We start from the raw sequence: 25,970 nt of genomic DNA on the forward strand, positions 1-25,970 counted from the left end.
CTTGGACTGAAACTTGATACCTCATGAGATTATTTAAATTTCATAAATTGTATTTCAGTTAGAAGATGATGGCAAGCCTTTTCTTCTACTGGAGGTAAACAAGCTAGTACCAACATGCCAGCAGCTCCAGCTAATAGCTAAGGCACCTGTTCAGGGAAAAACCACCTCATTTACAAAGGTAAAGAATGGGATCCTGGAGGGATGTCTAAATGGAGGAGCGTCAGTTGGTTTTCATGTTTTCATCTCTTATCTGTAAATAGTTTTGGGCCAATCCTGGCTTTTCCTCAGAAGGTCTGGGGAGAGAGCTGGCTCAAGAGAGCTTTGAAGGCTAAAGATTGAGTCAGCAAGAAGGTAGAGCTGGGCTCTCTGAGTTCAAACCTCCACTGACCCTTCTGCTTCTCCTCCCCAAAACTCCCCTGGACTGCTCTTTCTATCACTGCCCAGGTATGACTCCTAGTCCCTTCTATCCATTACCCTGCCATTTGACAGCACCCTGAGTCTTGGGTGAGCCTTCCGGTGGAGTCTTTCAACCCTTTTGCTTGGAATTGGGTTGGCATTTCCCCAGGGAGAAGAATAGATATGCCCCTTCTGTTCCTGCTTTCTGAATTGTATCCAAGGCTTCTGCTAGGGAGTGATTCTTCTCCTCCCTCCAGCCCGTTTCAGCACTGATATACGTGCTGCCCTTGCTACGATCCAGGAAACAGCACCCGAGGGAATCCAGTTATATTGAAACCGAACGATGGAAAAGAATATGTGCTGTTAAAGTGGTTATTGTGGGTAGGAAATTCCCAGACTCAGTTACATAACTAAAAGGCAGGGCCGTGTCCCCAAGTCACCACAAGCCCAATTAAATATCCCTAGTGACTAGCAGAACCTCAAGCAGATAATCCCAAGGGAAACTCAACCTCATTAGTCTGCTGGAGTTCTTTATAGGCATCAGTAAGCATATAGACCAAGGTGAACCAGTGGGTAGAATATATACAGATTTTCAAAAGTTCCCTGGTGAAGTTCCACACCAAAGGGTTTTTACAATACTAAATAATAATGGGATTGGATGGAATGTTCTGTCAGGGAGCGAATACTGACAAAAAGACAATGTCACAAATGATAGGGGCAAGCAGCTATTCTTGAGGGCAGAGAAATGTAAATGGTAGAGTCCCCCGGGGCTAATAATAATGATAATAATGGCATTTGTTAAATGCTTACTATATGCCAGGCACTGTACTAAGAGTTGGGGTGGATACAAGCAAATTGGGTTGGACACAGTCCCTGTCCCAGCGTGGAGGTCACAGTCTTAATCCCCATTTTACAAATGAGGTAATTCCCAGCAAAGGGATGTGACTTGCCCAAGGTCATACAGCAGACAAGTGGCAGAGCCAGGAGTAGAACCCAGGTCCTTCTGACTCCCAGGCCTGGGCTCTAGACCACGCTGCTCCTAGAACTGATTTTGTTCTAATAATAATTTAACTGCCCTCTTTAAGGTCACCAGTGACCTCCTTCTTGCCAAATCCAATGCCCTCTACTCCACCCTAATCCTCCTCAAACTCTCAGCAGCCTTCAACATTGTGGATCATCCCTTCTCTTGGAAACATCATTCATTCAGTCGTATTTATTGAGTGCTTACTGTGTGCAGAGCACTGTACTAAGCCCTTGTAGTAAACATTATCTAACCTTGGCTTCACAGTCTTCTGGTTCTCCTCCTATATCTCTGGCTACTCATTTCAATCTCTTTCAAGGACTCTTCCTCTGCCTCCCATCCTCTAACTGGGAGTCCCTCAAGACTCAGCTCTTGGGTCCCCTTAAATTCTTCATCTACGCCCACTCCCTTGGAGAACTCATTTGCTCCCATGGCTTCAATTACCATCTTTATCAATTGATCATATTTATTGAGCACTTACTGTGGGCAGAGCATTGTACTAAGCGCTTGGGAGAGTACAATATGACAGACACATTCCCTGCCCACAGTGAGCTTACAGTCTAGAGGAGGATACAAACATTAATATAAATAATTAAATATAAACTGTAAGCTCCTTGTGGGAAGAAACCATCACTATCAACTCTTGTATTTTTCCAAGCACTTACTACAGTGCCCTGCACATAAGTAAGCACTCAAATACCATTGATTGATTGAGCTTAGTTTAGTCAGGGAGATTGACATTAAAATAAGTCACAGGTAGGTGAGACAGAGTATAATGTGACATAACTGCTAAAAAGGCTAGCCAAATACTGGATAGAAAACAAAATGAAAGGCATCCACTGACGCAATAAGGAGGCAGATTGCAAACAAAAGGAAGCACCTCACAGCAGTTGGAATACAAGTGAAAAATTGGAAACAGAACATAGCAGCAGGTTGGATGGATTTGGATTAATGTACTGACAAGAAGAGGTCCACAGTGAACTCGAGGAAAAGTTAGGAATGTAGAGGGGAATTAGGCCCCCCAGGTGGTCTATCCCTATCCCTGAGGATGGATTCCATGAAGACAGAGGGGACATGGGTCCTCCAACCATCCTGGTCAAACAGAATCCTTTCTCTTATCCTGATGGATGTTTTCTGGCTATTTCAAACCCCCAAGATAGAATCCCAGCAGACTGCTAGGGTAAGAGGGAAATGGGATTTTGATTGGAAGATTTACAAGCTGTCAAAAAAGCACATTTTGTACTGTCCCGAGCGCTTAATACAATGCCCTGCACATAGTTCGTGCTCAGTAAATATGATTGATTTTTGTAATCCTCTCCTTTGAAGTGAGATTGAGGGACTGTGCCTTTGAGTTGTTTTTCCTAGCCACTAGAGAATCCCAGTTATGGTTACGTGAATGTAGACAAAGCCATAGGTCTGTCACAGTTGTCTCAATTTACGCTCATCTAAACCCCTTTTCCTCATGATTCCTGTAATGACCACACATTGACCATCGTAAATTCCATCAAACTCTGAGCAAAACCACGGTTCATCAGGTCTACGATTTCAACCCTGACAATGGCAAACAGGGCGGTAGAAGGAACCGTGCGATGACTGCCTTCCTGGACATTCAGCTACATCAACCACCACCCTAATATCATGCCAATCAATTAACCAGTCCTATTTATTGGCGCTTACTACGTGCAGAGCACTGTACTAAGTGCTTGGGAGAATACAGCAGAATTATCAGACATGATCCCTGCCCATAACGAGTTTACAGTCTGCCAATAGTCCAGGACTATCTAAAGCCTTCCTTAAGCTTTGTTAAGCACTTACTATGTGCCAAGCACTTTTCTAAGCACTGGGATAGATACGAGGTAATCAGGTTGTCCCACGTGGGGCTCAGAGTCTCAATCCCCATTTTCCAGATGAGGTAACTGAGGCACCAAGACGTTAAGTGGATTGCCCAAGGTCACACAGTAGACAAGTGGCAAAGCTGGAATTAAAACCCAGGTCCTCTGACTCCCAAGCCTGTGCTCTTGCCACTGAGCCACGCTGCTTCTCTTAGTCTTTTACAGTTGGAGTCCATGATTTTAATGAATAGGAAATGCTATTCTGATTGTTTTGTACTACATTATCCTTTTATCCTTAGGTTGAAAAGTGCTTTTTAAACACAAAAGATTTAATGGCAGCATTGGCCCACATTTTCCCTCTATGCAGCAAATTCCTGCGGAAGGTGAGTCACTTTTCCCATCATATATTCATATTAACATTTGAACACATAGAAGGGCCAGATGAAAATAATCAACTTTTCCATTTTATAAAATTATTTCTTTTAGTGCAAAGCAGGAAGTGGTTGTCTCATATCTCCTCAGCTGTGGAAGGAAAACAGGTGGCAAGCAGTTACAGATGAAGAGATGAATGGTAAAACTCTAGATGTTTTTGAAATCAAATCTCTGGAACACCATGTAGCAAAGCTGACGTTTTTAGAAAGTAAATAAGCTTTCATAACCCCAGATATTCAGTAATTTAGAAAATGAATTGGAGTCTTCTGATATTTATAGTTGTTTACTTGCTTTTTTCACGAGGTAGTATATTGTTGAAATAAACTGAGACACCTGGCACACCTATCAAATGTCACTTTAGCATTAAGTTACTTTGTTCTCTAAACTTTACAATTAATTCTGTCATTTAAGAAAAGATGCTGCTCTGAAGATGTTAGCTGCTGAGAAACTGGATATTTGAAGATGTGCTGAATGTAACTGTAGGAGTTTTATCAAAGCATCTTATCTGGTTTGTTTCAGATAAATTATGTTGTGTCAAGATAGTAAGCTGGTTATCTTTGAAAAGCTGTTCAGTGAGGAATTTCAGTGTTTTTTCAGTGAACTAAAATGTCAGTGTAGGAAATTCGCTACTGTTTCAAAAAGCTTCAAACATTTCTTTATTAATATGAAAGGGTTTACCATATAATCACTGGTGGAGATGGAAATGGTTTATTCTGGGAACCCTAACTGGGTTACTGTTAAAGCATCATTATAATGATTTGCACAAAACCGGGGCAGAACAGCTGGATGTCCCTCTGCCTAACTCCATTCCCACTTCTGACTTTAATGCTGAATACAATAACTTCTATCATGTGTGTTTTCCTTACATGATTTGGATAGAATAGAAAGAAGAATAAGGGAAGATAGTTATTTTGACAAGGTGTGAATTGGTGCCAGCAATGCCATTTTAAGCAGGTGGACAGGATTTTTGTGGCAACCTTTTTCTCAGTTTATTAGCTTATAAAGTTTATAAAGGTGACAGACAGGTTGCAACTATTTAAAGTTCATTGTTTATTAGACACTGATTTGAAGAAGTGCAGATTGGTTTCCAGTGAGGTACTATTAACCAGAATGGAACAAAATGAAGTACAAAAATTCACTTTAGGTTTTTCATTTTCTATTACATGTTAAATTTCACCTAGGTTGATAGAAGCCACCTTTCCCCTAAATTCTTTATTTCCCATTGCAACAACTGTTGACCCAACACAATTTAGGCATAAAATAGCAGTCTATTGCCTCACTAAATTTAAGGATTAAATCAGCCTTGTTCTCCACCCATCAAGCTCAGAAGGGCCAGAACTTGTGCCCTCAACCTTAAACACTACCTCTCATTACAGCATGCCAGAGTCTTTCACATTCGGCAGTAGACAGGTGCCAAGAGGCTAATTGTGTTTTTTCAAGTAGCAGCCAGAGAAGTGTTAGTAGGGGGACCTTTTCAGGGATCAATGTTGTGACTGGTTGCGGGGGCGGGGGGAGAAAAAAACAAAAACAAGAGGGAGCAGAGCCGACAGTGAAGTATCCCATAGATGAAGAAACCCCTGAGTCAGTGGGTTGAAAAATGGCAGATGTTTCAGTCTGAGCAATCTAAGGAACACCACAAACCCTGGCAAAACTAGCCTGAATCACAACTTAGAAGAGATCTTTGAGTCTGTTGGCTTAATACAGGTTGGCAACTGAAAGGCCAAATGCTGACTGCCATCAAGAAGTGGATGGTGAAATTGTGGTGTTTGCCATTTTTACCAAGTGAAACTGTTCATCCTGCCCTAGAATACAGGGACCAGTGGACTTGCTGCCTGTGTTTTAGGAAAAACAGAATAGAGCAAGTGATGGGCTAAGAAACGGACAACCACAATGACAAGAGGGATGGGCTGGGTTCCAGGAGGAGAGGTTAAGAAGATTCAGATTCTTCAGTCAGAACAGAGTGGCTGTGAGGAAATATGACAAGTTTCTGAACTCATAATGGGTGTGCATCAAATCCTACAACTAGGATAGCCATCACTGATTCTTTAATCAGGTTGGACACATTCCCTGTCGGACCTGGGGCTCAGTCTTAATCCCCATTTTACAGATGAGATAACTGAGGCACAGAGGAAGTGAAATGACTTGCCCAAGGTCACACAGCAGACAAGTGGTAGAGGCCAAAGTAGACTCCCAGGCCTGTGCTCTGTCCACTAGGCTATGCTGCCTCTCCAAACGTACTATAGCCATACATGAAGACAGTATTGGGGTGACTGCACGAATAGCTGAATCCAGTAGTGGCCTTACTTTTAGAGATCTGATCTAGGGGCATTGTCAGCTGTGTGACTGTGGGCAAGTCACTTCACTTCTCTGTGCCTCTGTTACCTCATCTGTAAAATGGTGATTAACTGTGAGCCTCACGTGGGACAACCTGATTACCCTGTATCTACCCCAGCGCTTAGAACAGTGCTCTGCACATAGTAAGCGCTTAAATACCAACATTATTATTATTGGGTCATAGTTCTGATTCTTGTTTAAACAGTTTCTCAATACATAAAATCCCACCATACCAGGATGAGGGGGCACTTGAAACCCTTCTCCCCCCTCCAAGTCCCTCCCCCCAAAAATATATCTCATAGATGACATGTGAAATTAATTCGCTTAGACTAAGAACAATAATAGATTGAGACGCAGCGAGGCCTAGTGGATCCAGCACGGTCCTGGGAATCAGAAGGACATGGGTTCTAGTCCTGGCTCCTGCACTTCTGCTTTGTGAACTTGGGCAAGTCTCTTACTTCTCTGTACCTCAATTACCTCAGCTGTAAAATGGGGACTAAGACTATGAGCCCCACGTGGGACAACCTGATAACCTTGTATCTATCCCAGCGCTTAGAACAGTGCTTGGCACCTAGTAAGCACTTAACAAATACCATCATCATTATTATTACCTCATCTGTAAAATGGAGATTACACTGTGACCAACCTGATTAACTTGTATCTACCCCAGCACTTAGTGTCTGGCAAATAGTAAGTGCTTAACAAACACTATTTTTTTTAAAAAAAAGAGGGGGGGTGTGAATAGTTCTTGTTGCAGCCAAACTACTGTTATCACATCGACAAGGTGTCAACATAGCTTTTAAAATGAACATTTAAACCTGAATGGAAGGAAAGCACTTCCTTGGAAAATAACTGTGATTGACCACTGTATGAAAGGCACTTTTAACCAGTGCTGAAAACTACTGGAAATACTCCGTAGATATAGGTATATATATATATATGAAATGCTTTCAACAAATGCACCTAAAAAGTTGCAATACTTTAATACTCTTGATTATAAAGGGGTATTAGCTTTCATTTTTGCTGATTTTGAAAAAAGACTGACTGGCAAAGTCCTATGGTTAGGTCATGATTTGTTTCTATCTTAAAAAATTATAATCCAGGATTGGTTTTTGAGTCAGTTCTGAAGAAAAAAAATTTGCATGACTAAATCAGATGTGTGATATTAGACACTAACACTGCTCTCCTACAGCTGCATTATATAATAATCCATAAAGCAAACTAAGCTATTTCCTTTCATAAGTTAATATAGCAAATAATGGTGCAGATTTAGCACCACTTGTGAGAAATTCACGGTTGCTTTTCAATTTTGCAGTTATCATATACAATGAAAAGTTACTTTATCTACAACTCTTGGGGAAGTCCATGTGGAATAGGGATTGTATCTGACCTGATTATCTCGTATCTACCCCAGCTCTTAGTACAGTGCTTGACACAAAGTAAGTGCTTAAACACCATTTAAAAAAAAAAAAGGTAAAGTGAACCCTTCCTTGAAGCAGCTTCCCTTTTTGGAAGTTAGTTTCACCTCAGGAAGACCTCTGGATGGGTTGTTGTTTTTTTTTTTAACAGCATTCCACCACTGGGGCATTAGTGCGTTTAACCACAATTTCTTCATACTCCTTCTGGCTTAATAACCCTTCAGTAATGGTCTTGCTTTCTTCAAATTTAGGTAGCACAACTGCAATGTATCCCTCTGTGGCTGGCTAAAAAAGAAACCCGACAGTCAACACAGGCACAAAAATGGGATGGATAAATAATGAGAAAGAATGGCATTTCTTTTTACCTTTTCCTGCAAAATAGATGGCCTTTTAAGAATATTCTCATTCACCTCCATCAATCGCCCTCTTATACAGCTACAAAAAAAAAATCCAGTTTTAATACTAAAAAAAGCCTTTTTGTATGTGCTAGATGTCTATAGATCAACTCACCTGTATATAGTATATTCCTCTCCATCTGAACACGATATCCTACACAGAGGGGCCAGTTCTGTTAGAAATTGAGCCCCCTGGGTACAAAAATGGAATAAAAATGAAAGTACTTTAAAATTTAATCTTCAAATGAAATAAATATTCTAACTTAAATTTCAAAGTAATTTAGATGTCTATCATATCACTGAATTTTGGTAGAGATAAACTCCACCAACTGAAAATTAGCAATACCGAAATGCTTTTCGACACCAGCAGCCTCATCCCGGGGTCCCTTTGGCCAGGTAAGGTCACAACATACCCCCTGGCCCTTTGGGACCTTTGACCTCTAGCACTTTCCTCTCTCTTTCATTTCTACCATCCAAAGTGAGAATTCATTTGATGTACTTGAGAGTTAACGACATGGATTTCAAGAGATACGCACCCGCTTGGATTTCCCCGACACCTTGTTCTGGAGCCTGCTACAATGGGCACTGATTTGATAGTCAACACTTTTAATTGTTTTTCCATTTTGAAGAAGGGGATGAGCTTCTGCTAGTGTGATGACACAAAGCCTAAAGGAAAAAAGAAATGTTATGTCATTCATTATCAGCAGTAATAGAAAGGAATGTTTCTCCTCTTCGCAGCCCTCTTTCCTTCTCGATTTTTGGTCCATTTCAGCCACGGTGGGGTGGTGATTCCCACTGGTCCAGGAGGAGCAAGCTATTCCCTCAACTTTGGAACTGCCACCACAGTCCCCCGCCTCCAGCCTTGCCCCCCACTCCTCAAGCAGCCAAGGGAGGAAAGGCAAACAAAACCGAGCTGGGGTTGCTTAGGTAGGAAACTGTTCAACTCCTCTTCCGTCACCTCTGAGAAAAGCAGCGGTTACCACAGGGATAAAACTGCTCCCGTGCGCTCTGAGACCCTCCCATCACTGCTGAGAAAAACACGGTGCAACTGCCGCCGCCTTCCCTCCTGTCATCGATGGGTCCCTGCTCCTGACTTGCTCCCGTACACTCTTGAACTCCTTCATCTCCGTCTAGACTTTGAGCCTCTTTTGTCTATTTGTGTTGTGTTTTAATGTTTCATCACTCCTGTTGTGTCAGTCTCCAATCCCTTCTCCCACACTTAAACTTTTAGATCGTGAGCCCAGTGAGGGACAGGGACTGTTTTTAATTCCCACCTGTGTATTTTCTCCCAGTGCTCAGTACAGTGCTTTGCACACAGGAGGCACTTAACAAATAATATTACTATTCCTACTATGGTCTCCCCGTGCCCCCGGCGCCCCCGAGCAATTTCCATATTGAGATAGAAAGATTCTGCTGGAGCTAACCAGAAGATACATTGGGTCTCTCCCCCAATAGATTAAATTCCTTAAGGATAGGGATGGTGCCTTTTAACTCTAGCGTATACTCCCTTGCATTTAGTAGAGTACTCTGCACACAATAAGCATTCAATAAATACTACTGTTTGATAACAGCTCATGTGGGGCCTGAAGTAACATGGAGTAAGAACATTGCTGGGCAAAGATGAGCAGGGTGGATGGTAGTGGCATGTATCCCCAGTCTATTTTGATGTCCATCTTCCCCTGTAGGCTCCCTGTGGGCAGGGATTATGTCTACCAACTTTGTTGTGATGCACTCTCCCAAGTGCTTAGTACAGGGTGCTACACCCATTAAGTGCACAATAAATACCATTTACCAATTGAAAGGAAGAAGAGAGGATCTGAGAGGGAAGATGAGTTCGGTTTTGGACACACTGAGCTTGAGGAGCCAGCGAGACATCAAATTGCGCTGTCCTGCAGGCAGGACGAAATGAGAGATTGAAGAAGGAAGAGATCAGGCTAGCCGAGTCATCCTCAGAGAAGCAGTAGTTGAAATCGGGAGCAAGTGAATGCTTCGAGGAAGTAAGTGTAAAATAAGAAAAAAGACCCAGAATATATCTTTGAGGGTCACTGAAAGGCAGTGAGAGGTGGGAGAAGAACCAGTAGAAGAGACAGTGCTTTGCACACAGTAAGCGCTCAATAAATAGGATCGAGTGAATGAATGAGACTGGGGTGTGGTCCGAGGTGTAGGAGAACCAGGAGACGAATGTCAGTAAAACCGGGGTTAGTTTCCAGGAGAAAGGAATGGTCTACAGTGTAAAAGAAAAGGTTAAGAGTGACTTTGGATAGTGCAGTCTCAGACCAGATTGTAGAGGTTCAAACAGGAAGTTGGAGGAGAGGAAGTGGAGGCAGCAGGGGTATATAACTTGTTCAACGTGATTGTACAAGAATGGGCATAGGGAGACAAAGGAATTGTGGAACAGCGGTAAATGGGAAAGACAAGTTCCATTTTTAATATGTCTGGTAGGGTTATTCCAATATAGAGCAAGATAAAAAGAATTTAAGAGTCACCTGCCTAGCGGGAGTAGTTGAAGCTGAATATTCAAATGAAGCAACATGGCCTGGTTGGTAGAGCACAGGCCTAGGAGTCAGAAGGACCTGGGTTCTAATTTGAGCTCTGCCACTTGTCAGCTGTGAGACTTTGGACAAGTCACTTAACTTCTCTGGGCCTCAGTTACCCCATCTATAAAATAAAGAATTAAGACTGTGAACCCTAAGCAGGACAGGGACTGTGTCCGACCTTATCAACTTGACCTACCCTGGTGCTTAGTACAGTGTCTGACACATAGTAAGTGCTAAAAAAAAAAGTGAGCTCTCAAAGATCCACTCATCCTTCTCAGCCATTTATCACCAGCTGTAAAAATCTAGCTCCTCTACTGGTGTGTTTGACACCCCTCACCTTCTAAAGACACTTGCTCCCACCCTCTTCCCATGCTCTCCCTTGCCTGCAATGTGACCTTGGGCAAGTCACTTAACTGTAAGCTCCTTGTGGGCTAGACGTGTTTACCAACTCTGTTGTGCTCTCCGAAGTGCTTAGTACACAGCTCTGCACACAGTACACAGTCAATAAATACACTGATTGATAGAGTCTCGGTGCCTCAGTTCCCTCATCTGTAAAATGAGGACTGAAGATCTGTTTTCCCTCTTCAGCCTGTGAACCCCCGTGGGACAAAACCTGTGTCCTATCTGCCCGTGAAAAGCAGCATGGCCGAGTGAGAAGAGCACGGGCCTAGGAGTCAGAGGACCTGGATTCTAATCCCAACTCTACCAGGTGTTTGCTGTGTGATCTTGGGAAAGTCACTTAACTTCTCTGTGCCTCAGGTTCCTCATCTGTAAAATGGGGATTAAATATCCACTTTTCCTCCTATTTAGACTGTGAGGCCCATGTGCTTAGAACAGTGCTTGACACATAGTAAGCACTTAATACCACAGTGATAACACTACCTACTCCAATGTTTAGAACAGTGCTCTTAAATATTCCAATTATTGCCACCTTCAACCGATCATTCCAATGGTTCCTTTTCTACTGCCTCCAAACATGCTCAAATCTTCCACATACTAACATAACCATCTCTGAATTGCACTGCACCTCCAGCTAGCATCCATTCCCTGCTCCCAATTCTGCCCATATGTGAGGAAAAGGTTGTATATACCCGTTACCTCCTCGTCCTCTCTTCCAACTCCCCGTCTGACCCATTACAATCTGGTTTCTACACTCCACTGAGGCCTGTTAGACAGCTTGGCCGATGGTGAGGGGTGGTGGCCATCCACCTGGCCTGTGTGGGCCTCTTTTTTTTATGGTATTTGTTGAGTGCTTACCATCTGCCAGGCTCTATACGAAGCGCTGGGGTAGATGCAATTTAATCAGGTTGAAGGCAGTCTACATCCCACAAGGGGCTCACAGTCTTAATCCCTGTTTTACCAATGAGGTAGCTGAAGCACAGAGAAGGTAAGTGATTTGCCCAAAGTCACAGAGCAGACAAGTGGTGGAGTCCAGATCCTCCTGATTCCCAGGCCCGGGCTCTATCCACTAGGCCATGCTGCCTCACCTCCAGTCGTGGGGGGGGGGGAGGTAGGGGGGAAATCCTCTGGCTCATGTAAGATTTGAGACATAGGCTCACTCACCCATCAGGGAGCTCAGGATGCCTCCTTGGGGGGGAAAGCCCCACAGCTTCAACACAGGGTGCTACACCCATTCTCCTACTCCCCGGCACTCGGCCTGAGGGTGAGTGGTCCTGCACTGGTGCACTGAGCCCAAGATGGCAGGTTCTTCAAGCAGCTGGCTCTGATGACAGCCACTACTGATGAGCTGCCTATAACAGGCAGTGAAGGATCCCTGCCGGCGGGGAGAGACGGGGTGGAGCTGTCTGTCAACTAGGGGTGGGACTATGTAAATAGACAAAAATAAAGGGCGGACGCGCAGGCAGTTCGTGCTCCGTGCAGGAACCTGTAGACACTTGCAGAGCCTCCCCAAACGGGTGTGGGGGAATAAAAATCACCCGGCCTGGGATGCGCTGCTATTCCAATCTTTTCGATGCCGCACCTCTATAGGAGTGGTGGCAAGGTCCCAAATAACCACCTTCCCACCAAATTTAACTGGAGAAGCAGCGAGGCCCAGTGGGTAGGACTTGGGCCTGGGAATCCGAAGGCCCTGGGATCTAACACCAGCTCCACCAACTGTTTGCTTGTCTGCTGTGTGACCTTAGGCAATTCACTTCACTTCCCTGTGCCTCAGTTACCTCATCTGTAAAATGGGGATTAAGACTACGAGCCCCATGTGGGACAGGGACTGTGTCCAACCTGATTATCTTGCATCTATCCCAGCGCTTAGTACGGTACCTGGCACACAGTGGCTTCGTGGAAAGAGCCCGGGCTTGGGAGTCAAAGGTCGTGGGTTCTAATCCCGACTCCGCCATTTGTCAGCTGTGTGACTTTGGGCAAGTCACTTCACTTCTCTGGGCCTCAGTGACCTCATCTGTAAAATGGGGATGAAGACTGTGAGCCCCACGTGGGACAACATGATTACCTTGTATCTACCCCGGAGCTTAGAATAGTGCTTGGCACATTGTACGCGCCTAAACAATACCATCATTATTATCACGAATAATAATAATAAATACCATTAAAAAAGCAAACCAACCTCCGTACTCCGCCCTAATCCTAGTGTTGGCGCGCTTACCTGTTGGAGTGTTGCAGGATGCAGTGGTCCTCGCCCAAGCGACCCTTCACATCTGGAGAAGAGAGGGGCAGGATGCATACCTCGATAAGCAGGTACGCTACGGCTCGGAGCAAAGCCGCGTGGGGTGCGCGCCCCCCGCCGGCCCCCGCGCCCCCAGGCCCGCCCGGCGAGGAGGCTTCACCGCCCCACCCCGGCCTGTACCTGCTCGGTACCAACGCGTGAAGTAGCGATCCACCAGCGAGGGGGCTTCCGAAACCGACGGTCCAGCCATTGCGCCTCCAAAATGCTAGGCGGTGGCCGCCGCGCTTGCTTACGCCCGCCCCGCCCTCCTCTCACTGCGCATGCCAGGGGAGGGGGCCGGCTCTGTGTTCGCGCATGCGCGGGGGCGATCCGCTTGCGGGCGGCGCTGCCCCGCGGTCGATCTTCGCTCTTTCCGAAAGTCTCTTTTTAACCCTCGGGGATCCGCCGATCCGCGCCCCCCGCGAATAGCCCCCCGTCAGGGCTGACGGCGGCCAGGAATCATTGGCTGAAAGCAGCCAAGGAACAGAGCGGAGCCCCAAACGTACTGATTAAAAAAAAAAACCAACCCCAAAACCCAAACCCTCCTCTGCTACCGTGATACCCTTGAACAGTTCCATCGGTGTCATTTGCGGGCCAGACTCAATAGCCAACGGCGAGACGAGATCACCGAGTTCCATCGGTGTCATTTGCGAGCCAGACTCAATAGCCAAAGACGAGATCACGAACAATGACGTTCTAGAACACCACTGTGCATAGCTACGTTCTCCTCATCAGAGCTACACTGGGTGGGACCCCTGAGAAGAATACGCTTAGTATAGTGCTCTACACACAGGAAGCGCTCAATAAATACGATCGAATGACTGAATGAAAGAATGAGCTAAGGCAAGACCCATCAACCAATCGATGATAAACTCGTTGTGGGCAAGGAATGTGTCTGCCAACTCTGTTGCATTGTGCTCTCCCAAGCGCTTAGTACAGGGCTGTGATTTACGTTTACTACGTAAATGTAGCATTTACTACATAGTAAGCATAAATGATAGTATATCACATAAATGTGAAGCAGCGTGGCTCAGTGGAAAGAGCCTGGGCTTTGGAGTCAGAGGTCACGAGTTCGACTCCAGGCTCAGCCACTTGTCAGCTGTGTGACTGTGGGCAAGTCACTTCACTTCTCTGTGCCTCAGTTACCTCATCTGTAAAATGGGGATTAACTGTGAGCCTCACGTGGGACGACCTGATTACCCTGTATCTCCCCCAGCGCTTAGAACAGTGCTCTGCACATAGTAAGTGCTTAACAAATACCAACATTATTATTACAAATAATTTACTGAGTGCTTACCGTGTGTGGAGCACTCTACTAAGCGCTTGGAAGAGTACCATATAGCAAAGTAGTCACGTTCCCTGCTCACAAGCTTACCGTCTGGAAGGGGAGATAAACATTAACATAAATACATGTTCATTCATTCAATAGTATTTATTGAGCGCTTACTATGTGCAGAGCACTGTACTAAGCGCTTGGAATGAACAAGTCGGCAACAGATAGAGACAGTCCCTGCCGTTTGACGGGCTTACAATCTAATCGTTCATTCATTCAATAGTATTTATTGAGCGCTTAAGTGCTGTGGGGCTGAGGGTGGGGTGAATACCAAACGCCCAAAGCTGGATACTGGAAGTCCACTGTTAAGGTAGACCAGAACGGTACGTCGCCATCAAGAGGGGAGTGGCTCTCTTTGAGCAAAAGCTCCATAAAGAACAAGCAACAAGGAGGAAAAAAAAGAAAACAGGGTTGAATGCTGCAAACATTAAGCATGACAACATATCAAGAGACAGCCTTTTCGTGTGCACATTTTGGCCCAGACTGTGAGTCTCGCATTGGATTTTTTAGCCACACAGGCATTCGTAGATGAACTTCATCCATGGTGGCATCTTCTTCAAATATGAAGAACTATACACCTGAATGTGTGTCTATATGTCATCGATGGAATTTATTAAGCACTCACTACGTCCAGAGAACACTGTACTCAGCACTTGGGAGAGTACGAAACCACAGAGTCGAATATATGTATGTACACACACGCATGTATGGAACCTTTTGCCGAAGCCTACAGAATCTGAAATGTCACGTGGGTATGAGGAGCTTCCATCACCTCCCTTACTCCAGAGCCATTTTGTTCCCCTCCCATGTTCCCGTAAATACCGATGCCTCTTCTGGGCCCTGGAACTTGGCAGCGGGCACCAAAGTGGCAGAAAGAAGCTGGTGCTTAAAATAAAAATACCGGACATGAAGATGTCTGGTGCTGAGGAGGGTCATCCCATCCCTTTCATAGCTGACCGGCCAGTTTGAAGTTGGCCTGTCCCTACTTCTTATGGAAGAGGCACTAGACACCACTTCCTGTGGGCGGGGATCGTGTCTACCGACTCTATTATACTGGACTCTCCCGAGCACTTAATACAGTGCTCAACACACCGTATGGGCTCGATAGATAACATCGATTGATGGATCGTTTAATTTTCGGGACAAATCCTTCTCTGCCGTGACTCCTGTTGCCGAGTTTGCAGGTGGAACTTGGCACCTATGTCCCAAGGGATCTAGGAGGGAAACACAGAGGCCATGGAATAAATAGGGTGGCCAGGGGTCCCCCCCTGCCCGAATAATGCTCTTGGATCGCTCCAATTCCGCAGGTTTCCCAAAGATGGTGCTTGTGACATCATCCCATTCGCCCGTGCGCCTGGGGTGCACATGTGTGTCACTCACCTCACTGCTTGGGGCTAGTCGGGGGAAAAGCACTTCGTGTGCCTCGTGGGCATCTGGGGAGGGAAGGGCTTTCTGCCCCTGGAGGCATCGCCCGGAGGCACCACACCCCCTCCAAGTACCGACCCGTCCAAACTCCCGGCCCTCCCTCACCCCACGGACACGGGCCGGTATCCAGGAGGCCCGTTGGGCTTCCGACCGAGTATCCAAGCAAGCCCGCTCCCCCGGGGCCGGGCGACCAAGCGCACCGGCTTTGTTTTAAACAGAGTGTGAACCGTTCCGCTCTGGAGATCGGCAGGGTCCGGGGATCGGCTGGAGCACTTGGGATGGATGGCACGCCGTGCTCACCGCGGCTGAGGGCTCGCATCCCCTCCGGGGGAGCGGCGGCCCCCCGTCCCCCTCCTCACCTCTCCCTCCTCCTGCGGGGACAATAGCCGCTCCCGAGATGGGCGGGGGGCGCCCTCCCGGATTCGAGGGGTGGGGCGGAGGGGGACCCTGTCACGTGCCTCACTCCCCCTCCCCACAAGCCGCCTTTGTGGCTGTCGGAGCCGACGGCGGGGCTCAAAGAGGAGCGGCCGGGGGAGGGGGCGGAGGAGGGGCCGCGACCACCCCCCGCCGCGTACACTCGCGCGCGCGCGCACACACACGTACACACACACACACCCGACAGACGCCCGCACCCCGCCCCTCCCCCCGCGCCAGACTACCCCCACAACGCCATCCACTGCGCGCCCCACACCGCGGCCGAGCCGGGCGACAGGGAGACGGCGGCGGGCCCGGGGGACGGGCTCGGGGGTCCCGGTTCGGACGTGGCGCTGGGGAGGGGGATGCTGAGGGCCGAACCCGGGCCGGGGGCGGCGGCGGCGGCTCCCGCAGGCCGCGACTGATGCTCGGGCCCCGCGGCTCCTCCTGCGCGCCCCGTCCGGCCGCGCCCCGCCCGCGCCTCCTCCCGCAGCCCCCCGCCGCCATGGGGGCTCGCCCCGGCCCCCGCCGGGCTCTGGGCTTGGCGGCCTGGGCCCTGCTCCTCGCCCTGTCCGCGCCGCCCGGGAGCGCCGCCGCGCACCAGCCTCCCGGCGGAGGAGGAGGAGGAGGCGGCGGAGGAGGAGCAGCAGCGGCGGCCGCGGCAGGAGGAGCTGGGGCTGGAGGAAGAGGAGGAGGCGGCGGAGACTGCCCGGGCCACGGCCGGGGCAAAGGCGCCAACTGCTCGGGTAAGGGCGGCGGCGGGGACGGGAGGTGCGGGGCGAGGGGGTGGCGGGGGCTCCGGGCGCCCGCGTGGCTGTGGGCGCGATGGGACCTCGCACGCCGCTGACCCCTCCCCGTCGCGGGCTGCTGGAAACAAAGGGCTTCGGAGACCTTGGCCAGCCGAGGGCAGGGTGCTTTGGGTTGGGGGTGGGGGGGAGGAGGGCTTTCCCCCGGGGACGCCGTCCCGACTCGTTCCCGGGGAATGGGGCGAAAAGGAGGGAATCGGCCCCATCCGCAGGGTCTTTGGGGGGTTTTGTTCTCCGCTGGCCCCGAGCATCCCCAGCAGGTGCCTGTCGGGGGGCCCGGCCCTGCACCGCGCCCCTTCCCCTCCCAGACCTGCCCCCCGCTCCCTTTATTGTCCGCCTGGGCCGGACGAACGGACGATCGAACCTGCCCCGGGCAAAGAAGAGACCCCCGGGGGGCCGTCACGTCGTTCGGAACCATTAGCACGTTTCAATCGGATATTCCAGTTGGCCAGTTGCAGCCAAATTGGCAGGCGGTCCCGCGGCCTCCAGATCGCCCGCTCGTCGCGGCCAAGACTCATTGTTTCCGTGGACGTGGGACCGCGGGCTCCTTCGTCGATCAGCCGTTCGAAAGGCATTTGGTCCATTAAAACTTTCTAGGATCGCTAGAGGTGGATTCGTGACGATTTCCCCCGAAACGTAGAAAGTTTAGAAAGTATACGGGAGGTAAAAAAAACCCGGTCAAATTGTAAAATGGGGAGGCAGTAAACGGTGGATTGTCCGTTACCAGCGTTCATAATTTCAGAGATACATTTTACACTACCCTGCTATTGATAGAAGATCACTTTTCTTCAATGATCACTCTAGCCGAAAAAAGGCCAACTCCACCCTCTACCCCCCCTACAAAAAACGTCTTGAAAAGTAAAACTAAATTCAGTCATCCTTCTGAGAGAGTCTGAATTGATTTTGCATAATAATTTATATCGGTGGTTATAATACAAAAGGTTTTCCCTTTTCTATGAAAAAGAGTATGTGGCAATGATGGCCAATGATCAGAAAACTCAAAATGGATTGAAGGTATCTTGAATGATTTGTACGCGATAAGCTCACTGGGTCCCCGTTGGTGAGGGACCTTTGTACTTCTTGCCCTTCCTTTATTCTTTGCTTCAATCCGGCCGTTATTTTTTAAGGCAGCCTCAGAATGTGTCAGCGTGCCAGTATCAGGCATTGTAGGGTATTAGATTGTAAAACCGTCTAATCGATTAATTAATCATTAGGGAGCTGATAAAATCTTGAGTTTTTAGATGAAGAGAAAAACTTGAAAATCCAGTTAAATGTCCTTTAGCGTAGGTGTCCATTTCTTCCTGAAGAACTCTGTGTTGGGAAAACTTCCAATTTGGTATTGGCTCTGTGGCCACATCACATACGGGTGCACAACCATTCTATCCGGAAAGATGTGTGGTGTCAGAAGATTGTTCTTTAATTGTGCTGTCGGGTTCTATCCAAAATGCGTAGTGAAAACACATGTTATGGCAGAACTCACTGAACTTTGCCTACACGCCCACCCTAAAAATACCCCCCCAGTTCTGCCAGAATGCATGTTTTCACTACCCGATTTGGCTCAAAAGTTATTAGGGGGACAGTGTGGCTGAGTGGAAAGAGTCTGGGCTTGAGAGTCAGAGGTCATGGGTTCTAATCCCGGCTCCTCCGCTTGTCAGCTGTGTGACCGTGGGCAAGTCACTTAACTTCTCTGTGCCTCAGTGATCTCATGGGTAAAATGGGGATGAAGAGTGTGAGCCCTACATGGGACAACCTGATTACCTTGTAGCCACCGCAGTGCTTAGAACAGTGCTTGGCACATAGTAAGCACTTAACAGATAGCAACATTAATATTAGTGGGATGAGGAAACAGTAGCCTGATCTCTTGAGCCTTTTTGGATACAGGACTCTGTGATGTTGGAAGAAACAGCTTGTGGTCGTGGTGCAACTGTATGGTGTTAGGGCTTTTGGGTACTACAAAAGAGCTTTTCTTAATGTGGATTTTGTGACAATGCAACCCAGATGCTTCAAGAAAAACTGGGTGTATTTGCAAATCGTGTGCTGTTGCACTTTCCGCAAAGAGATCCCAGTCCACTCTCCTAGGGAGTCCTCGTGGTACATGGTTCAATCAATCAATGGTATTTATCGACTGCTTACTTTGTGCAGAACACTGTACCAAGTACTTGGGAGCGATATAGTTGGAAGGCAAGATCTCTGCCCTCGAGCAGCTTACAGTCAACTGGGGGAGACAGACATTACAATAAATTACAGGTAAGGGAAGTAAAACTGTTGGGAGTTTAGGGGGTGGAGTGAATACCCAAGTGCTTAGTGGGTAGGATTAAGTGCATGGTTGGAGCGATGAGGGCTTAGTCAGAGAAGGCTTCCCGGAGGAGCTATGATTTTAGCAGGGCTTTGAAGAGAGAAGATGGGTTGAGGAGGGAGTTTCAGGCAGAAGGGAGGGTGTGTACAAGGGATTGATGGCCAAAGCAAGAGCGAGGCACAGTAAGTAGGTTGGTATCAGACGACCTAAGTATGTGGGCTGGGCAATAGCGGGAGAGGAGTGAGGATAAGTAAGGGGGATAGAGCTGATGGAGTGTCTTGAATATGATTCTGTTCGATGTGGAGATAGATGGGCAACCATTTGACGTTCTTGAGGACTGGGGAGATGTGTGTAGAACAGTTTTTTTAAAGAATAATCCGGGAAGCAGGGTGACAGGTGAACTGGAAAGGGGATAAGCCGGAGGTAGGGAAGTCAGTGAGGAGGTTGATGCGGTAGTCAAAAACGGGACTTGACAAGTGCTTAACAAGTCCCAAACAGAATTCCTCATCTTCCTACCCAAATCCTGACTTCTCCCTTTCTTTCCCATCACTGTTGATAACACCACTATCCTCCCTGGCTCACAAGCCTGAAACTTTGGAATTAACCTTGACTCATCTCTCTCATTCCACCCACATATTCAACCTGTCACCAAATCCTTTCGGTTCTATCCTCACAGCATCTCTAGAGTCCAGCCTTTCCTCTCTATCCAAACTGCTACCGTGCCGATCCAAGCACTTATCATATCCCTTCTTGACTACTGCATCAACCTCCTCACTGAACTCCCTGCCTTCTGTCTCTCCCCTTCCAGTCCATACTTCACTCTGCTGCCCAGATCATTTTTCTTAAAAATCATTCAGTCTGTATCTCCCAACTTCTCAAAAACCTCCAATGGTTGCCTGTCCATCTCCACATCAAACAGAAACTCCTTACCATCGGCTTTAAGACACTCATTCAGCTCACCCCCTCGTACTTTACCTTGCTGATCCACAACAACCCAATCCACACACTTCACTCCTGTAACACTAACCTCCGACACCTTGCCCATGTCCTTCTGACCTGGAGCTCCCTCTTCCTTTATATTGGACAGTTCACCACTCTCCCCACCTTTAAAACCCTCATACAATCACATTTCCACCAAGAGGACTTCTCTGACTGAGTCCTTGTTTCCCCTTCCCGCCTTCCCCTCTGTTACTTCTGCATAGGTATCTGTACCCCTTAGGCACTTGATATTCCTCCCATCCTCAGACCCACAGTACTTATGTACATAGCCTTTCATTCTGTCCTTTCCCCCAGCTGTAATTCATTTTAATGTCTGTCACCCCCTCTAGACTCTAAGCTCCTTGTGAGCAGGGATTGGGTCTACCAACTCCATTGTATTGTACTTTCCGAAGCGCTTAGTAAACTTGCTCAGTAAACTTATTTGAGTGCTTACTGCACTCGGTAAATACCATTGATTGATGTGCTACCATGGAGTTTAGATGGAAAGGATTGGGGAGGTAGAAATGACAAGATTAACGATTTACCAAATATGCAGGCTGAAGGAGAGAGGTTAAGTCTAAGATAACGCCAAGATTAGGGATTGTGAGACAGGAAGGTTGGAGGTGTTGTCAACAGTGAAAAGGAAGCTGTGGGGAAGAGAGGGCTTGGGAGGGAAGATGAGAAGTTCAATTTAGGACATGTTGAGTTTGCGGTGATGGCGGGATATCCAGGTAGAGATTTCCTGAAAGCAGAAGGAAATGTGAGAGGGTGGATATCGGGGGTGGAGACGTAGATTTGGGGATCATCCTCGTAGAGATGGTAGTCGAAGCTGTGGGAGCCATTGAGCTCCTCAAGGATATGGGTCTAAATGGAGATTAAAAAGGGATCGAGAATTGAGCCTCGAATAACCACCAAGGTTAAGAGGTGGATGGACAGGATGAGCCAGCAGAAGAGATCGTGAATGAGCACCCAAAAAGTAGGTGGCCAACCAAGAGAGGAATGTGTCACAGAAACCAAGATTTGATCATGTTTCCGGGAGAAGTGGGGCAGTCTCCAGTGTAGCTGAGAGGTCAAGGAAAATTAGGATGGAGTAGAGTTCATTAGATTTGCGAAGGAGGAAGTGATTGTTGACTTTGGAGAGGACAGTTCCAGTAGAGTGAAAGGGGCAGAAACCATATTGCAAGGGGTGGAGGAGAGGAGATTGAGGCAGCGGGTGTCAGCAACCCGTTCGAGGAGTTTGGAAAGGAATAGTATGATGGAAATGGGGTGATAACTGAGGGGTACAGTGGAGTCAAAGGAAGGATTTTTTAGGGTATGAGATGTGTGGGCTTGTTTGGAAGCAGAGGGGATAGAGTAGTGGGCAGTTGGAGATGGTGGTCACAAAGGGAAAAAAGGTGGACTCAGGTTTTTTTCAACAAGGTGCCAAGGGCTGGGGTTAGAGGGACAGATGGAGGGGCCCCTGCCCTCCTCCCTTCCTTAACTTCTATTTTTAACCACTCAGTCTCCAATGGCTCCTTCCCCTCTCCCTTCAAACATGCCCACGTCTCCCCCATCCTAAAAAAACCCGCTCTTGACCCCACTTCCCCCTCCAGTTATCGCCCTATCTTTTCCAGCCTTCCTTTCCAAAATCCTAGAACGAGTCATCTACAATCGCTGCTTAGAATTCCTTAACTCCCATTCTCTCCTGGACCCCCTCCAATCTGGCTTCCGTCCCCTCCACTCTACCGAGACTGCTCTCTCTAAGGTCACCCATGACCTCCTTCTTGCCAAATCCAATGGCTCCTACTCCATTCTAATCCTCCTTGACCTCTCTGCTGCCTTTGACACTGTCGACCATCCCCTCCTCCTCCATACCTTATCTCACCTTGGCTTCACGGACTCCGTCCTCTCCCGGTTCTCCTCTTATCTCTCTGGCCGGTCATTCTCGGTCTCCTTCGCAGGCGCCTCCTCCCCCTCCCATCCTTTAACTGTTGGAGTTCCTCAAGGGTCAGTTCTTGGCCCTCTTCTGGTCTCCATTTACACTCACTCCCTCGGTGAACTCATTCGCTCTCACGGCTTTGACTACCATCTCTACGCAGATGACACGCAGATCTACATCTCTGCCCCTGTCCTCTCCCCCTCCCTTCAGGCTCGCATCTCCTCCTGCCTCCGGGATGTCTCCACCTGGATGTCGGCCCGCCACCTAAAACTCAACATGAGCGAGACTGAGCTCCTCATTTTCCCTCCCAAGCCCGGTCCTCTCCCAGACTTCCCTATCACCGTGGATGGCACGACCATCCTTCCCGTCTCTCGGGCCCGCGATCTCGGTGTCATCCTTGACACGTCTCTCTCGTTCACCCCACACATCCTATCCGTTACCGAGACCTGCCGGTTTCACCTTTACAATATCGCCAAGATCCGCCCTTTCCTCTCCACCCAAACGGCTACCTTACTGCTACGGGCTCTCGTTATATCCCGGCTAGACTACTGTGTCAGCCTTCTCTCTGATCTCCCTTCCTCCTCTCTCGCCCCGTTCCAGTCTATTCTTCACTCCGCTGCCCGGCTCATCTTCCTGCAGAAACGATCTGGGCGTATCACTCCCCTTCTTAAACACCTCCAGTGGTTGCCTATCAACCTCCGTTCCAAACAAAAACTCCTCACTCTAGGCTTCAAGGCTCTCCATCACCTTGCCCCTTCCTACCTCTCCTCCCTTCTTTCTACCACCCACCCCGCACGCTCCACTCCTCCGCCGCCCACCTCCTCACCGTCCCTCGGTCTCGCCTATCCCGCCGTCGACCCCCGGGCCACATCCTCCCGCGGTCCTGGAACGCCCTCCGTCCTCACCTCCGCCAAACTGATTCTCTTCCCCTCTTCAAAACCCTACTTAAAACTCACCTCCTCCAAGAGGCGTTCCCAGACTGAGCTCCCCTTCTCCCTCTACTCCCTCTACCGCCCCCCCTTCACCTCTCTGCAGGTTAACCCTCTTTTCCCCCCATTTCCCTCTGCTCCTCCCCCTCTCCCTTCCCATCCCCTCAGCACTGTACTCGTCCGCTCAACTGTATATATTTTCATTACCCTATTTATTTTGTTAATGAAATGTACATCGCCTTGATTCTATTTAGTTGCCATTGTTTTTACGAGATGTTCTTCCCCTTGACTCTATTTATTGCCATTGTTCTTGTCTGTCCGTCTCCCCCGATTAGACTGTAAGCCCGTCAAAGGGCAGGGACTGTCTCTATCTGTTGCCGACTTGTTCATTCCAAGCGCTTAGTACAGTGCTCTGTACATAGTAAGCGCTCAATAAATACTATCGAAAAGGAGGTGGTTCATCTCCATTTGAGAATCGGCTGGAAAGGGTGATTTTCTTCTCTCTAAATATCTCTTACTTTGCCAAATAGCTTGATCACATTTTTTTTTTGTTCTGAGGTACACATGTTTTGTGGTATTTTTAAACATTACTTTTAAGTAGTTCTAGACTTCTGTAGGTTATTTGTTCTCTTAGAGATCTCTTTAGCCTTTTATAGAATAAGATCCATATTTTATTAATTTCCTGAAAGTTAATATTCTTGGGGTGTTTTCTTTCAACCTTCCTGACCAGGCAAGAATGTTGAATTCTTAAGTTGTCAATATCACAGAAGAGCTCTCCTACATGTACTTCCTCATTATACTCAAAATTGAATTCCAGGGTTTCATTTTTCTTTGTGGATTCTCAAATTTAGTTTTTCCAGAAAAAAGTCATGTATCTTGCCCAAACATCACCTTCAGTTTTTGTCCTGAGACATGATCTAGTTGATCTATGTGAGAATAATTGAAATGTATTATGTATTTATTGGTATATATCTTTAATTTATTTATTTATCTATCTATTTATATTGATGTCTGTCTCTGCTTCTAGACTGTGAGCTCATTGTGGACAGGAATGTGTCTGTTTGTTGTTATATCATCCTCTCCGAAGCACTTAGTATAGTGCTTTGCACACAGTAAGCACTCAATAAATAGGATTGAATGAATGAATGAATGAAATGTCCTACTGTTATTATCTGCCTATTTAATAATTACACCAATCTTATCTAAAATTTCCAGCTTACTTTCCTCATCCTGGTTAGTTGGTTTATAGGCCATTCCTATTACACTATTTTTGTTAGTAAAATCTGGAATTTGCACCCAGAGGAATTCTATGCTACTTTTCTTATCCAATTCTTTGCTATTTCTGCCTCCGTTGCTTCTCAGCGTGGCCTAAGGGAAAGAGCCCAGACCTGCTAGTCCCGAGGACCAGGGTTCTAATCCTGGCTCTGCCACTTGTCTTCTGTGTGGCCTTGGACAAGTCACTTAACTCCTCTGTGCCTCAGTTACCTCATCTGTAAAATGGGGATCGAATACCTGTTCTCCCTTCCTCTCTCATTCAATCATATTTATTGAGTGCTTACTGTGGGCAAAGCACTGCATTAAGCTCTTGGGAAAGTACAATACAACAACAAACGGATGCATTCTAGAGGACTGAGCTCGTTTTGGGCAGGGAACGTGTCTCTCGCCCAACTTGTGCCTCACATGGGACTGTATCCAATCTGCTTATATTGTATCAACCACAGCGCTTAGTATAGAGCTTGGCATAGAGCAAGCACTTAACAAATACCACAGTTAGTATTTTTCTCATATTTAGTGACACTTATCACTGCTTATCACTGTCTTTCCTAAGGAGTTTATAGTCTGGTAGGACTATATCCCATTGATTTTTCTTCCCTACTTTAAGTCTCAGAGATTCCAATTACTACAAAGAATAATTTGGAAGAGTTGAAAAAGCACTAAAGAGGTTACGGTAAGACATGTATCTAACATAAAATTGGTGGTTGGACACGTGAAGAAGTCTGAGGTAGCTCACAGAAGGAGCGTTGGTCAACATCAGGAGATCTTTAGGCAAAGGGAGAGCTCTGGATCAAGTTGGGGAAAATGGTGAAATTGAAGGGAGGGATTGGGTACTCTCCCAAGTGCTTAGTACAGTGCTTTGCACACAGTAAGTGCCACACATAATATTGGTGGATTTTATAAGGAATCTCAGCTATGTGTAGGCAATCAATCATTCAATCTCTAGTACTTGTGGAGCACTTTGCTAAATGTCTGGGAGATTACAGTAGAATTAGTAGATATGGAGTTTACAGTCGAGTCAGGGAGGCAGACACTGAAATAAATAACTAGTAGGGAGAAACAGTAGAGTATAAAGATGTGAACATAAGCACTCTGCACAATTTGATAACATAAACACTTTGGTACACCTCCTTCCCACCCTCACCCCCACAGCACCCTATGTACATATCCTTATACTCTGTTGTTTCCTCTACCTGTAATTTATTTCAAAGTATGTCCCACTCACTAGACTGTAAGCTCCTTAAGGGCCTGGATCATGTTACTTAGTTATATTCTCCCAAGGGCTTAGTATAGTTCTCTGTATACAGTAAATGCTCAGTAAATGTCATTAATTAATTGAGTGGACATAAGCGAAAACGGGGTGGCGGTGTATGTGCGGTGCATGAGTGTGAATCCTCAAGTGCTTAGTTGCAGCAGAATTACTGAAATGGCAGGAAGTGGGGAAATAGAGTAGGGATATGAGCAATTAACCAGGGAAGGCCACCTTGAGGAGATGTGCATCGAGAAAGGCATTGAAGAGGGGGAGAGCAGCGGTCAGCCAGATGTGAAGTGGGT

General features: G+C 47.2%; 3 protein-coding genes across 7 annotated transcripts in view; 2 read left to right on the top strand and 1 right to left on the bottom strand.

Moving 5' to 3' along the window:
- LOC100083193 (alpha-catulin) overlaps window positions 1-11,058 on the top strand; it is a 110,164-nt gene extending 99,106 nt beyond the window's left edge. For 3 of the 5 annotated variants that reach the window (XM_029053033.2, XM_029053035.1, XM_029053038.2), the window contains 4 exons: window positions 59-178; window positions 3,549-3,632; window positions 3,736-3,820; window positions 10,954-11,058. In XM_029053033.2, coding sequence (XP_028908866.1) covers window positions 59-178; window positions 3,549-3,632; window positions 3,736-3,820; window positions 10,954-11,036 — 372 coding nt within the window. In that variant the 3' untranslated portion in view covers window positions 11,037-11,058. Of the gene's footprint in view, window positions 1-58; window positions 179-3,548; window positions 3,633-3,735; window positions 4,032-4,092; window positions 5,793-10,953 lie in introns of those variants that run through there. The other 2 variants (XM_029053031.2, XM_029053030.2) reach the window with 2 other exon arrangements.
- On the bottom strand, window positions 6,976-13,324 carry ABITRAM (actin binding transcription modulator). Its single transcript, XM_001513803.5, has 6 exons — window positions 13,184-13,324; window positions 12,983-13,034; window positions 8,365-8,494; window positions 7,944-8,020; window positions 7,799-7,868; window positions 6,976-7,718 (listed from the first exon to the last, which is right to left on the bottom strand). Exons 1-6 carry the CDS (start codon window positions 13,251-13,253, stop codon window positions 7,578-7,580), a joined length of 540 nt encoding a protein of 179 aa, XP_001513853.1. The 5' UTR covers window positions 13,254-13,324; the 3' UTR covers window positions 6,976-7,577.
- A 3,395-nt stretch (window positions 13,325-16,719) lies between these two features.
- TMEFF1 (transmembrane protein with EGF like and two follistatin like domains 1) overlaps window positions 16,720-25,970 on the top strand; it is a 43,631-nt gene continuing 34,380 nt past the window's right edge. Inside the window, exon 1 of the mRNA XM_007670561.2 lies at window positions 16,720-16,960. Coding sequence (XP_007668751.2) covers window positions 16,720-16,960 — 241 coding nt within the window. The remainder of the gene's footprint in view (window positions 16,961-25,970) is intronic.

Source organism: Ornithorhynchus anatinus, chromosome X2 (assembly GCF_004115215.2).
Source record: "Ornithorhynchus anatinus isolate Pmale09 chromosome X2, mOrnAna1.pri.v4, whole genome shotgun sequence".
Classification (NCBI taxonomy): domain Eukaryota; kingdom Metazoa; phylum Chordata; class Mammalia; order Monotremata; family Ornithorhynchidae; genus Ornithorhynchus; species Ornithorhynchus anatinus.

Excerpts from the sequence above, each read along its gene's own strand:
- ABITRAM (XM_001513803.5), bottom strand. The coding sequence starts at position 13,253 with ATGGCTGGACCGTCGGTTTCGGAAGCCCCCTCGCTGGTGGATCGCTAC. Across the intron at positions 8,495-12,982 it reads ATCCTGCAACACTCCAACAG|GCTTTGTGTCATCACACTAG; the intron begins GTAAGCGCGCCA and ends TTTTTCCTTTAG. Across the intron at positions 7,869-7,943 it reads GAGGAATATACTATATACAG|CTGTATAAGAGGGCGATTGA; the intron begins GTGAGTTGATCT and ends TTTTTTTTGTAG.